This window comes from Rhinatrema bivittatum, chromosome 7 (assembly GCF_901001135.1).
Source record: "Rhinatrema bivittatum chromosome 7, aRhiBiv1.1, whole genome shotgun sequence".
Classification (NCBI taxonomy): Eukaryota; Metazoa; Chordata; class Amphibia; order Gymnophiona; family Rhinatrematidae; genus Rhinatrema; species Rhinatrema bivittatum.
The window spans coordinates 95,317,659-95,330,700 of record NC_042621.1 but is presented as its reverse complement, the minus strand read 5'-3'; the positions used below and the strand labels follow the sequence as shown (position 1 = coordinate 95,330,700).

Below are 13,042 nucleotides of genomic sequence, written 5' to 3'. Positions count from 1 at the left end.
TTAATTTACTTGACTTAAAGAAAATCATGGACTTTACAAAGGACACTAAGAAATTTAAGTTTGATGAATGTAAATGTCATGAGATAGATTAAGAGATTCATTTACTCTTGGCCAGCATCTGCACAGTTTTCAACATGCAAGAAACGTGTTACATTTGACTTTACTACTACTGAGTAATCTAGAGAGGAACAGAATATTTTCTTTCATTCCTGTGATTCAGTTGCCTTATTTTTCTGTCACAAGATACACATGGAACAGAGCTCATTCAAAGGGAAGACTAAGAAATCCAAGGAACATACATTATATCCACAGATGATACAGGATGGTCAGTTTTAACTTTTTTTTTTTTTTTTTTAGAAATATTTAACATTTGCTCAGATCGACGCACTTGACAGAGGTTTGTGATTTGTGTCTTCATCTATGTAACCCCACCTTCCTCAGAGATCACCTTTCCAGCCGCAGGGAGCATTGGTCTAGCTCTGCCGGCAGGGGGGAGGAAATGCTCAAAATCTCAGGTACTGTGGGCTGGGGGGCAGGACCATCTACAAAGCCCAAACTAGGCTGAGGATGGTCCCATTAAAAAAAAAAAAAAAATGTCCAGACATTAAGGGGCAGATTTTATAAAATTACGCGCCAGAGGCAGGCGTAAGTTCCCCGGCCTGGGAGCTGTTTCGGAGGCTTCGGCCACGCCCCCGAAACACACCCGGGCCGGAACCACGCCCATGGCCCCACCCCCGAATGACACCCCCCCCCGACACGCGTGTCCCGGGGCTTTGCGCAAGATAGGCTTGGCGCGCGCAGGGGGGTTTTCAGGTAGGTTTTCGGGGGATACGCACTTAAACTACGCGCGTACCCCTTTGAAAATCTGCCCCTAATTGTGCTCCAAAAAACTCCAGATAGTTTACTTTTAATAACAGAAACATGTTGAATCTATTGTCTTTCTTCAGTAGTCAGATCAGGAAAACACTGGCCAAATCTCCAAAATACAGTCCACTCTCTTCCAACCTCTAGTTCCACCACTTACTTTTCTTCTCTATTTTCTTGGATCCTCTACAGTCCCAGATAAAGTACAGTCTCTTTGCAACTTTCTCGTCCAATTCTCCTCTTGCATTTCATTCACTCACACATGGCATGGCTCCCGAGTAACTGGCCGCCTCCTGTCAGGGAGATGCGGTTTCCCAGCCCCTCCCTGGAGATCCACGCAGGCCCCACTCTCCCTTGGGTCCTGCCAGACTCCACTGCAGCTTCTCTTTTGTGCTCCAAATTTCAGCTTCTCCCTTTTCTTACTTCTCACCAGCCTTTGGTCTCCCTAAACTCTTCCTTTCTCCTTCCAGTCCTAGTGCCCAACTCCTTCCACTCCTAGCTTTACTCCTTGAAGGCTTGATGAGCACCCCCAGACTCCTCTCAACTCTTCCCAACTACTCTTAGAATTTGTGGCACCACAATGGGTAGCACCCGCCCTCTCTCCTGCGGCTCAGACTCTCCAGAGACTCCCTCCTACACAGAGACCCCCTTCCTAAGTGACCAACAGCTAATCTTTGTGGAACAGTCCCTTTTATGCTTCTCCCTAACGCCTCCCCTTCGGGCCGATACAGTACAGTGTGCTCTGATGGAGCGCACTGTTAGCCGGCATTTGGACGCGCGTTTTGGACACACTAGCTTTACCCCTTATTCAATAAGGGGTAAAGCTTATTGAATAAGGGGACGCGCTAATACCCCTTATTCAATAAGGGGTAATAGCGCGTCCAAAACGCGCATCCAACCCCCCCCGAACCTAATAGTGCCCACAACATGCAAATGCATGTTGATGGCCCTATTAGGTATTCCCGCGCGATTCAGTAAGCAAAATGTGCAGCCAAGCCGCATATTTTACTTTCAGAAATTATTGCCTACCCAAAGGTAGGCGCTAATTTCTGCCGGCACCGGGAAAGTGCATAGAAAAGCAGTAAAAACTGCTTTTCTGTGCACCCTCCAACTTAATATCATGGCGATATTAAGTCGGAGGTCCCGAAAGTTTAAAAAAATAAAAAATTAAAAAAAAAAAAATGTAAAATGGGCCCGCAGCTATTGGGTCAAAAACCGGACGCTCAATTTTGCCGGCGTGCGGGCTCGAGAACAGATACCGGCAAAATTGAGCGTCGGCTGTCAAACCCGCTGACAGCCGCCATTTCTGTCAAAAAAGAGGCGCTAGGGACGCGCTAGTGTCCCTAGCGCCTCTTTTTACCACCGGGCCTAATTTAAATAAATTAAGATACTGTATCGCACGCACAGGAGAGTGGCCTGTGCGCACGCTGGGATAGCGGGTGTTCGCCCGCTCTCCCGTGTTTTTACTGTATCGGCCCGCTTATTAGCCTGGATCCCCCTGTCACTCACCGTTCACTGACACCTCCTTGCATTCCAAATTAACCCCGCAGGATGGAAAGTTCTACATTTTTCACATAGAATTTATCAAGGAAGTGTAGCCTGACACCAATCTGACATTTAGTGGCCGGTGACGCCACTTTTTGGCGTTCCTTAGGTCTCTGTATTAAACTATTGCACTTCATCTGATTAGTGATTTGTCTTTAGCTATAAATAAATCGATGACAGTGTGCAGAAAAGGGGACTGCAAGTTGTTTTTTTTCAGTGCTTTTGGAAGTGCACCTCATCTGGGTATCAGATAATACTTTTCACCTGAAGTTTATTTCCTTGGTTGGTGGGAGGGAGTCTCTGTTCCTACCATAACAAAACATTTAATATTACAGATGGCTCATGTGGCTAGGTCCACTATAGATTTATTTTAGAAAGAAAAAAAAATCACAGCTTAATAATTCCTGGGAGAATCAACTGCTAGGCACTGCATCTATAGAAAAGATCTAATAGGGCTGTTTGGAGTGGGAATGGGGGAAGGGGTGAATGGATGGATTATAAAATAAGAGGAAGTTGTGAATAAAGGCTCATGGTGCCAGGATCCCAACACTGGTTCTAAGCTGGAAGCCCAAAACAGCTGGAGGAAACTGCCATGTTAAAAAAAAAAAAAAAAAAAGTATGAAATCTGTTAAAGCACTGGGACTGGACAAGTTTGGTCTTGACTTTTACAAACGTTTCGAGACCAGATTTTGTCCCCTTTAAGAGAGATGTTTCAAGCTTCTTTACTCCAAAAATTACTTTGTCCAGAAACTATGCAGGTTATGAATAATAAGGCAATTCAAAAGAAGGGCAAAGATCTTTGCGGGCAAGAATCAGATCAACCTTTACTGTTAATGAACAAGGATATGAAGATATTTCTGACAATACTACTAACAGAGAAAATTAAAAATTTTTTACCAGGTTTTTTGTCACTGGATCAAGTGGATTTATAATCACAGAGGCAAGCAATGTCAGGAAAATAATTGCATCTCTATGTTGAGAGGAAAAGGTGGTGTCCAAAAGTTGCTAGTACCCTTGGATGCTGAAAAACTTTGAGAAAGTAGACTGCTATGATTTAGGTTTTCAACAAATATGGGTTAGACTGTAAAATAACACATTACAGGGAAGAATGATAAAATCACTAGATGAACATTTCTTAAGAAAAGATCACACCCTTAACCATCTCACAATCAAGATACTTAAAGGGAATTTTAGAAGTACACATGAATGAAAACATGAAATTAAGATGATCAAATAATTTGAAACAAGCACAACAGGACTTTAAAAAGGGCAACAGTTGTCTCATCTATTATCAGACATAGGCTGCCGGGAACTGTAAAATTGTACTGCCTCTGTCGTTTCCAGCAACTCTCACCTCCCATCCCTTTACTGAGCTGTGATGGCATATGCAGTCTCACGCTTGGGCTGACTGTTCTATGTAAACCCAGTGTAACTGTACTGTTTCTTCACTGACCTGATGAAAACAGCATAGTTCTTGAAAGTTAGTCATGGATAATTGTGTCAGGCCAATAAGAAGGTATCACCCACAACTTGTTTGTTGATCCTTAATTCTACACATCCATTACCTTGTAAGTCATTTTAGTGCTGTGTATATAAGTCCCTTTTTATTTTCCCCCATATATTTACTTATATACAATCATTTAGACATATATATTGTTCTTGGCATTGTATGTATCTGTTCATGGCATTATATGTATTTATTCTTCTGTTACCTGTCAAACGCCACCTTAAGCGTAGTTTCTCATTTATTGTAAACCGATGTGATAACCTTGATGAATGTCGGTATATAAAAACCGGCAAATAAATAAATAAATAGACAGACAGACAGTAGCTATGCTCAAAGATGGCAGAGGATACTTGCAGGGAATCGCAAATACTAGGAAGATTATGTAGAGACACCTTCGGATCTCCACTACTACATGCTCTAGTCTACTACAGTGCTGCCTCTAGACAGAATTGTGTGTGTGTTTGGGGATGGGGGTGGGGGGGGGGGGGGGGACGGGACAGGCAAGCTAATTATAGAGGGGGCAAGCGAAAGTGACATTTCCACAAATCAGGCTCATCCCCACAGAATGGTCCACTGCCTTAAATTGGCTATAAAAGACCAAAGAAAATATTCCAATGGCTTTCTGCACAATTTTTAAAAACTGTCCCATTTCATCTTCCCACTAAAACTGAAGACAGAGAGGTATATAGAGACCTTCAGGGAATAGTAGAGTGATCCCAACTGTAGTCAAGCAGTTCCTTGTGTAAGATCTTTAGGTTTGATTTACTGATATGAGGAACTGTAAGTGTTTAGTCCAGATTTTACCATTCTGAATTAGTAAACCAGGTTTGGTTTTAAGTTCCTTCCACATGTTCCAGAAAGAATTATCTAACAGTGCATGAGCTTACGAGACCTTATAGGGTCTATCTTCAGATATTTTGAGATCTCCTAAAACAACTATCCTTTTTGGACAATTCTTAAGATAATCCAATAAAAGTTATCACAACCTGCAGTTTTCTCCAGAATCAATCCAGCTACATCTCTACTAGTGGAAAGTGAAATTGGATGCACAAACATTCTGAGAGATTACAAGGCAAGGCAACAAATTTTAAAATAGAATAGAAAGAAATAGTTGTTGATGTTACCTTTACTATTTTCTCTATATCTCCATCACACAGGGACACTAAAGGCACAGTAAAAGGTTTCCAGATTGGATCCAATGTGTACTTAATCACCTAGGGCATGAAAAATAATAGATGTATTGTTAGAGAGTGATACAAAATAAGTGCTGTCCTTTAAAAAAAACCAAAACAAAACATTTTCAGATTTTCCTATTATGGCTATAGGAATGGTTTAGAAAGTTACATTAAAGGGATGAACGTCCATCAACAAATCTCTAGAAGGCTTAGCTAAAAGTGCCATTCCTACCCTGTATTTCCCATTTGGACAAAACATTATAGACCCAAGTGGTATGCGAGCTAGCTTGCAATGAAAAGGGTACTGAGATACTGTAATTGCAACAAACATAGCCTATCAGCCAAAATCAAAATTTGAAAAAAAGTTCAAAAGTGAAATTGGCCAGCAAGATTCAGATATTGAGGAGTCTTAACCTTTTTTAGGTATAATCGTGAACAAAGCTTTGTTAGTCTCACAAGGAAAATGCCCCAGTGTCATCACTTGTTCATACATTGCACCAAGCATGAGGGTCAATTGTCCATAGGGAACTTGTAAAATTTCACTTAAAACCGTCAGGTCCAGGGATCTTAATAAAGTTTCAAACACTGAATTCTTTGTTAATTGGCATATTCAATAACTGAAGCTGCACATCAATAAGGCTAGGTAGCTCTAAACCAGACAAATATTTATGGCCTCTTCCACACTGCCATCTTCTCAAGCATAAAGGTTCTCATATGAAAATGAATAAAGAGACATCTAAAACTGGATTTCATATTTAATATTTCACCTACATTGGGAGGGAAGCATTAAACTTGCATTATGCTAGTGGGAAGAGAGAAATATCAGACTAAAGACTGAATTAATTGACTTCACCATCTTATAGCTTTTACAAGAGGTCACAAATTTAAAGAAACCACAAATTTAATTGGAAGCATTGAAACATCAGTAAGTGAATTAAACTGCTGTAAAGATCATTTCACTAATTTATCACATCTCAATAAAAGTAATGATGGAAACCAAGTCAGCTTTCAGTGTGCTTCTTGCAGCTTAGTAACGTTAATGCTTAACAGTGTTAATATCACTGCCGCTACAAGAACCTTTAACTTGGATCAGTGTATACAATGCCAAGGAGCGTGAAAGTTATTCCCCCCTCAGGGGGAGATTAAAGCAATTTAATATTAAGGGAAGTGTACCAATTAAAACTGTGATTGAGATATGGCCTCCGGGACAAATTAGCCTAGGGTTACACACAGAAACTACATTTTAACAACCTATCATCTTGATCACACACACAAAGTCAGACTCTCAACAAATGCAGAATAAGGGGCCACAAATCAGAAATAAAAATATGAATGGGGCACCTGAACAAGTGTCATAGAACAGACACAGGAATGGAGACCAGAGCCATTCATTCTACAGTTGGCAGTGGAAGTTAATTTCTGGTTACTATTGTAACTGCATTGTACGAAAAGAAGCCAAACTGGTCTGTATAGTCCGAAACCAGGCAGTTGGCAACCTTAATGACAAACAAACCTAGACGATATCACTGCCCCTTCTGCATCCTCCCTTCCCCCCCCCCCCCCCCCCCCCAAATAAGATTGCTACCTCATGCGGGTCAATACAAACAACTGATCCAGCCCTACTATTGCCCCACTGCATGCTCGGAGCTATAGTTTTGGGGAAAATCTAAGAAAACTAGGGACTATTCCATGCATGCAACGGGGCAATACCAGAACTACATCAGCCTGTTCAGCTTAACCTAGGTAAATGTTCCCCCTGACTGTAGCTCCTACCTCCCCCTTTCAGTCCCAAGTGTACGGAGCCTAGAGGAAGAAGAGCGGTGATAATTTTGGCTGGATGTTCTGTGGCCCACAGCAGCAGCAGAAATACCCCCAAACCATTAGGCTTTTCCTCCCCAGTCATCCACACTACCTGCTCAGAGGGAGAACAGCAGTGAATTTTGGCCCTATGTGGGGTGGCTCATGTCTACAGCACAACACACCCAGACTAGCAGCCTCTCTCCCATTCTCTCCTGAGGCCAGCCCGGAAAAAAAAGAGCGGCAATTTTGGCCTTACATGCGACATGTCTGTATCTACAGGTCTTCCGTTGCCTGGATTGGCAAGGGAGTCTATCCTCCAGGCAGCAGTCTGGGCCTATAAAGGGAGCAGGTTTTGGTCAGGCTATAGCATCTTTGAAGGCAAGCAGATAGCAAAGAGCAATACCGGAAAATTGGAGTTGGGGTTGGTGCAAAGGGAAGTTGCATTGGTACCTGCTTCCAGTGTCTTCAGGGTTGACTCTGGAAGTCACCATAACTCAACTTCAAGCCTGAGCTGCTCCCACCCCAAGCTCCTCAAGCAGCCGGCCAGTTAATGGAGAGGTTGCAGCTCATCTATATACTTCTCCCAATAGCCCCAATGGTTGGAAGTCACCACAACTCACCTTGGGCCTGAGCTGCTCCCACCCCATGCTCCCTGAATAGCCGGCCAGGTACTGGGAAGGTTACAGCCCATTAGCATACTTTTCCCAGCTGCCTCAGTGATTGGCTCCAGAAGTCATTACAATCTACCTCAGGCTTCAGTTGCCCCCACCCCACATTACTTGAGCAGTTGGCCAGGTACTGGGAAGGTTGCAAGCCCCTCTATTTCATGGCTCCATTACAGTTTCTCTTTCCGATGTCAATGTTCCCCAATCCTATTCTCTGCTGCAAAACACTACTAACACCAAATCCATCTCCTCCATTCCCTACATTATTTATCTCCCTTATTCTGTCATCTGAAATGTCCACTGCTCTTGAACTTCAAAGTCTTCTTCCTCTCATCTAGCCATCTCCACTCTCACAGACAGCATCTCAATCTTGTCTCTGTCATCACACCTCTACTGCTCTTCCTCATCTCAGCCAGGGATATCAATCCCAAACCTGCCCCTCCAAGGCAACTTTGTTCCCATTAGTGCATGTCAAACCATTATCCCTCCAATCTTACCATGCTTCCCTCTCTCCCTCCCTCTTCTTTTCCTTTCTCGTGCTCCCTGTGGAATGCCCACTCTGTTTCCAATAAGCTTGCCTATATTCATGACCACTTTATCTCTCATACTCTTCCTCTCCTTGCCTGAGACTCTGCTTTCCCCTGAGGACTCTGCTTCACTTGCTGCTCTCTGTCATGGAGGTTATCTGTTCTCCCATATATCTCACATGGTGGTGATGTTGGACTGCTATGTCTCCCTCTTGTAAGTTTCAACCCCTTCTTCCTTCTCAAATCCCACCTCCTTTTCTTCCTTTGAGACCAACTGCTTCCACCTATTCATCCCACTCCCTCTCCAGGTGACTTATTTATCACCCCCTTTACACAGTGTTTCCCAATCTTTTCAAGCCCAAGACACACCTACATTAACAAAAAATGCTGTTTGGCACACCAGCCTCCACAGAGCAGGTCAACCTCCACATGCAAGAAGCTGATATGTTCAAAAGAAGAGTTAGGGAAGCACTGAAAGCTCCCCCAGTTTCTCTTCTAGTTTGTGAAACAACAGAAGGGAGGGGGCAGAAACTCATTACAACAGGCCAATTCCCTCTACTTGTGAGTGCAGAAGGAAGAAATTGGTGTGATATGCGCCGTTGGCTTGGTTTGTTGCCTTGGCTGTCATATGAGTCACATCCAGTGCGCAGTGCAAATTCTCCATATCTTATGTTCAGCTTGGGGATAACACTGAGACTGGAAGGACTCAAACGAGAAAGTTCAGAAGGGAGAAGATGAGGAATGCGTGATTATCCATGATCTCAGAAAGAAGCTGTCACATGTTTAAGAGCCACTGCTAATGTCTCTTGTTGCTATGAGGTGCTGAAAGCAGAGCTCAGGTGCTGACCTGGATCTGAGCATCAGGCACTGATGATTTTTCCATAGCACTCCTGATCAAGTCTGAAGGCACAGTGGTTGGGAAACACTTCCCTAATAAAATACCCCTCCTCTTTTCTCGCTGATTTTGATTCCTGGCTTTCTTTCTTCCTGTTCACCTCCACTGTCTTGATTTTCTTTAATCACAAGTCATTCTTGATTCAGTCCAGTCCGGTTTTCGCCCTCTAAATTCCACAGAAAAAGTTCTTTTCAAAGTCTCAGATGACCTGTTTATGGCTAAAACCAAAGGCCTTTACTCAGTCCTTATCCTTCTTGACCTATCTGCTGCTTTTGACACTTTTGATCACCAGCTACTCTTGATTCTCTGTCCTCACTTGGATTTTAGGATTCTGTCCTGACTTGATTCTCTTCTTAACTTTCCCATCACACTTTTAGTATTTCCTCTGGTAGATCCTCCTCTACTGCGATCCCACTGTCAACTGGTGTCCCTCAGGGTTCTGCTTTAGGCCCTCTTCTCTCTGTATACTAATTCCCTTGGTGCTCTAATTTCCTCTCATGGCTTTCAATACCATCTTTATGCTGATGATTCCCAGATTTACACCAGAAATCTCATCAGGAATCCGATTTCAGCTTGCTTGTATGGTGTTGCTGCCTGGATGCTCCACTGCCACTTTAAACTCAACATGGCCAAAACTCAACAAGCTGGCCCCCCCACCAGCCCACTTCCCCTCTTCTTCCTTTCTCTATTTCTCTGATTAAGATTATAATCCTTCCAGTTCTTTCAACCCTTAACCTTGGAGTCATCAACTCCTCTCTCTCCATCTCTACACATATCTAAAACACTGCTAAAATGTGCAATTTCTTTCTCTGTCACCACCAAAATCCATCCCTTCCTTCCGAACACACTACCAGAACCCATATACACTCTTCTCATTAACCCTTGCTTAACTATTGCAACCTGCTCCTCCACACAGGTGAGCCTTCTCTCTCCACTAAAATATATCCAAAATTCATATGCACAATTTATCTTTCGCCAAAGTCACTACACCCATATTAACACTTTTGAGGTGGTGCCCCCTAGTGTTCCCCTATTTACCTGTGCAGGTCCAGACTAGAGGCCTGGTCAACCTTCAATCCACTAAAGAGAGTAGGCTCTATGGGCAGGATCCTGCGGGGCAGGTGGGGCTCAGAGGGTGTAACCAAAGACTGGGGAATAAGAGCTGGGATCCATGTGGGGATAACCAGACCAGGCCCAGGTCTCCAGGGGGAAGGCATCTCCTGTAGAATATTGCTGTCCAAACACTGAGCAATACCAAAGCTGTGTGAGTACTGAGGGAAGCAGTACAAACTGTGAATAGAGACGGTACACTGTCTGAGGGTAAAGGCAGTCTACTGTTGTGTTTATAAGAGCTAATGTTTTAAAAAAGGCTGGAGTCAAGACAATTTTGACTCCAGGCCTGTGGGAATCACTGCTCATTCCCACATATAGTGTCATGCATGGGATTTTTTTCTAAAGCTTTGCACAGAAAAAAAAAATCCAGCCTCCAAGAAAAAGTGTCTGTTTGGAGTACAGAAAGAGTTGTGAAGAGACCTGTGGCTCTAAACATAGTACAGAACACAGGAGGCCTGTGGCTCTAACACAAAGTACAGAGTGCAGGGGTGCATAGAGCATGGTAGCTTGTGAAGAGGTATGGCGCAGGAGCTGCACTGAAGAAAAAAAAAAAAAAAGCTTCAGCAGAAAGGAAACTATGAGTGGGCGTGGTTGCAGGAACAGCCAAGAAGTGGTAGGTTTGTACTGGCTAACCGGAGAAACCCAGCTGGATGCAGATAAGGATTAAAAGTGATTTAGTTATTGCTGGTTATGCAGGCTTTTTTTTTTTTTTACTTTTTTTTTGCCTTGAAAAAGAAAAGAGGAAAGAACACTGGTGCAGCTGGGCTGTACTGAACAGGGTGTGGCTGTGAATGTGGTGAATGGAAACAGGGCGGAGCTCTCTTCCAGTGAGCAAGCCACTCTGTAGGGAAAGTGTGCAGCCACAGGAAAACCTGGAGTGGAGCAGTCGGGATACTGCAGCAACTGGTGAAGGCTAGAAGGAAAACCAGCATGTATTTCTGTGTAGGGGGAATTACCCACTCCCAAGAGTTGGGTCAGAGGGAGGACCTGAGACTCGAGGTTTGGCAGCTGGAAAGACCTGCCAGGGTAATCGAGCAAGGGAACCGACTCCCAAGAGTCCAGACCAGGCAAGAGAGTGAATGCCTAGACTGGCTGGACAAGGAGTACCCACAGCTCATGGAGGAACTGGATGAGTGGCTGGCAGAAGGGTCTGGCAAGCTGACTGAGTTATGGCAACAGTCTGAGATTGGTGTTACAAGTGGTCCAGAGGAAGACAAACACTACAGGGAGTCCAGAGACTGCTCCCATGAGAAGCCCAGAGAAGGGGGCTGTGATGAACCGTGAGAGAGGGGTCAGAGAGAGCCCTAGGAAGGGCAACACAGACTGCCCAGGAGGGGGCAGTATTGGAAAGTTGTAAGTCCGTGCTACAGGAGGTCCTGAGGAAGACCCTGTAGGGTGCCCAAAAACTACCAGGAGTCCAGAGACAACTCCCGTGAGAAGTCCAGAGAGATAGGGTGCGAAAAGGCAAGCCCAGAGGGTTGGAAATTATCATGTCTAATGATGTTAAATGCCACTGAAATATCTAATTGTATTAGAATGCCCGTTTCCCTTGTTCTAATTTGCAAAACAAGCTGTCTAATAACAAGAACTCTGTACTATGAAGCTTTCCTAAAGTCAAATTAGCCATCACCCAATAATGCATTTTCTTCTAAGTACTCATTCAACTGCTGCAAAACACATTTTTCAATAACTTTGGTCAGTGTATGAAGGTTAGATATTGCCATATCATCCATCTCCATCCTTTAAGACTGGTCTAACAGTTGCTTCTCGAAGCTGCTTAGCCAGGTGGCCCTCATCCAATTATTTGTTGGTAATGGCTTGAATGATCTCAAACAAGTCACCTCTAATGATTTTTATATAGACAAATGGGTACGGATCCAGTTTAGAGTGGATTGATTTTAAGGCCTCCATCACTGTAGTTGCTTCCTTAATGGAAACCTGCTTAAACTTTGACCACTTCACTACATAATCCCCCCTGGGCAAATCCCTTGACTCAGAAAAACAATCCTTAAGCAACCTCAAATTTATATTAGAAACCTTTTCTTCCAAATAGTCTATCTTATCACACTCCAGATAAAAACCCAAACAGAGGTAAGATTTTGAACTATAGAAAACAGTTCCAAAGGACGATTCAATGACTTTTCTATTTTACCCTTACAATAATCTTGACAACTCCTTCCATAGGATCTCAACTGCCCATCAGAAGCTTTTCCGCCATCTTCTTTTGGCCTTCTAAGCAACTCCCATTGGGCCACCAATACTTTGGTGAACCAGGGAGCATGTCATCTTTCATTAATTAATACGTCCTATCGTGCTTTCTGCTCCTAAATCGTAGACAAGCTCACATATCATCTACTTGTTAACTTCTCTGCAGAAATCCCACCTAATTCTTCTCAATCCACCTGCACAGGAATTCCTCTCTGTCTGAGGGGGGCCCTGCATCACCCGCTTAGTACATCGAGTCACATGAAAGGGCTTTCTTCCGTTGTTCAGTTAAAACAGGATTAAATAATGGTCTAATCATAATATTTTTAAAACTTGCAGGACAATCACCAAATGAACCCAGTCCTTTTGACAATATAACAAATCTAGAGTCTGGCCTATAGTATGTGCAGGGGAACTAATTAACTGTTGATAATTAGCCATGGCCATTACAGACATCAACTCTTCAGCATATATCAATCAACCATCATTGATATGAATGTTGAAATCCCCTATAAATATTGTCTTTATGAACTTAGATTGTATAGAAAGCAAAAACTCTACCAAAATTCTCCTACATTGAATAGCCCCGGAGGATGATAAATCACAGATGGCCCAATCAGATACTCTAATTGATAGTGAGACTATTGGCAATGGTGATTGTCAAGCCTATCTGATTAACATGAAGACTTTGTTTATAAATGATAAGCTCCCCACCTTCCTCGCCCCACAGGACGAGCTTGCTGAAT

At 43.3% G+C, this 13,042-nt stretch overlaps 1 protein-coding gene across 4 annotated transcripts in view; it reads right to left on the bottom strand.

Annotated features, from left to right (window-relative positions):
• CPNE2 (copine 2) overlaps positions 1-13,042 on the bottom strand; it is a 455,723-nt gene that overhangs the window by 196,772 nt on the left and 245,909 nt on the right. For all 4 annotated transcript variants that reach the window (XM_029608729.1, XM_029608728.1, XM_029608731.1 and 1 more), the window contains exon 7: positions 5,041-5,130. In XM_029608729.1, the coding sequence (XP_029464589.1) occupies positions 5,041-5,130 (90 nt within the window). The remainder of the gene's footprint in view (positions 1-5,040; positions 5,131-13,042) is intronic.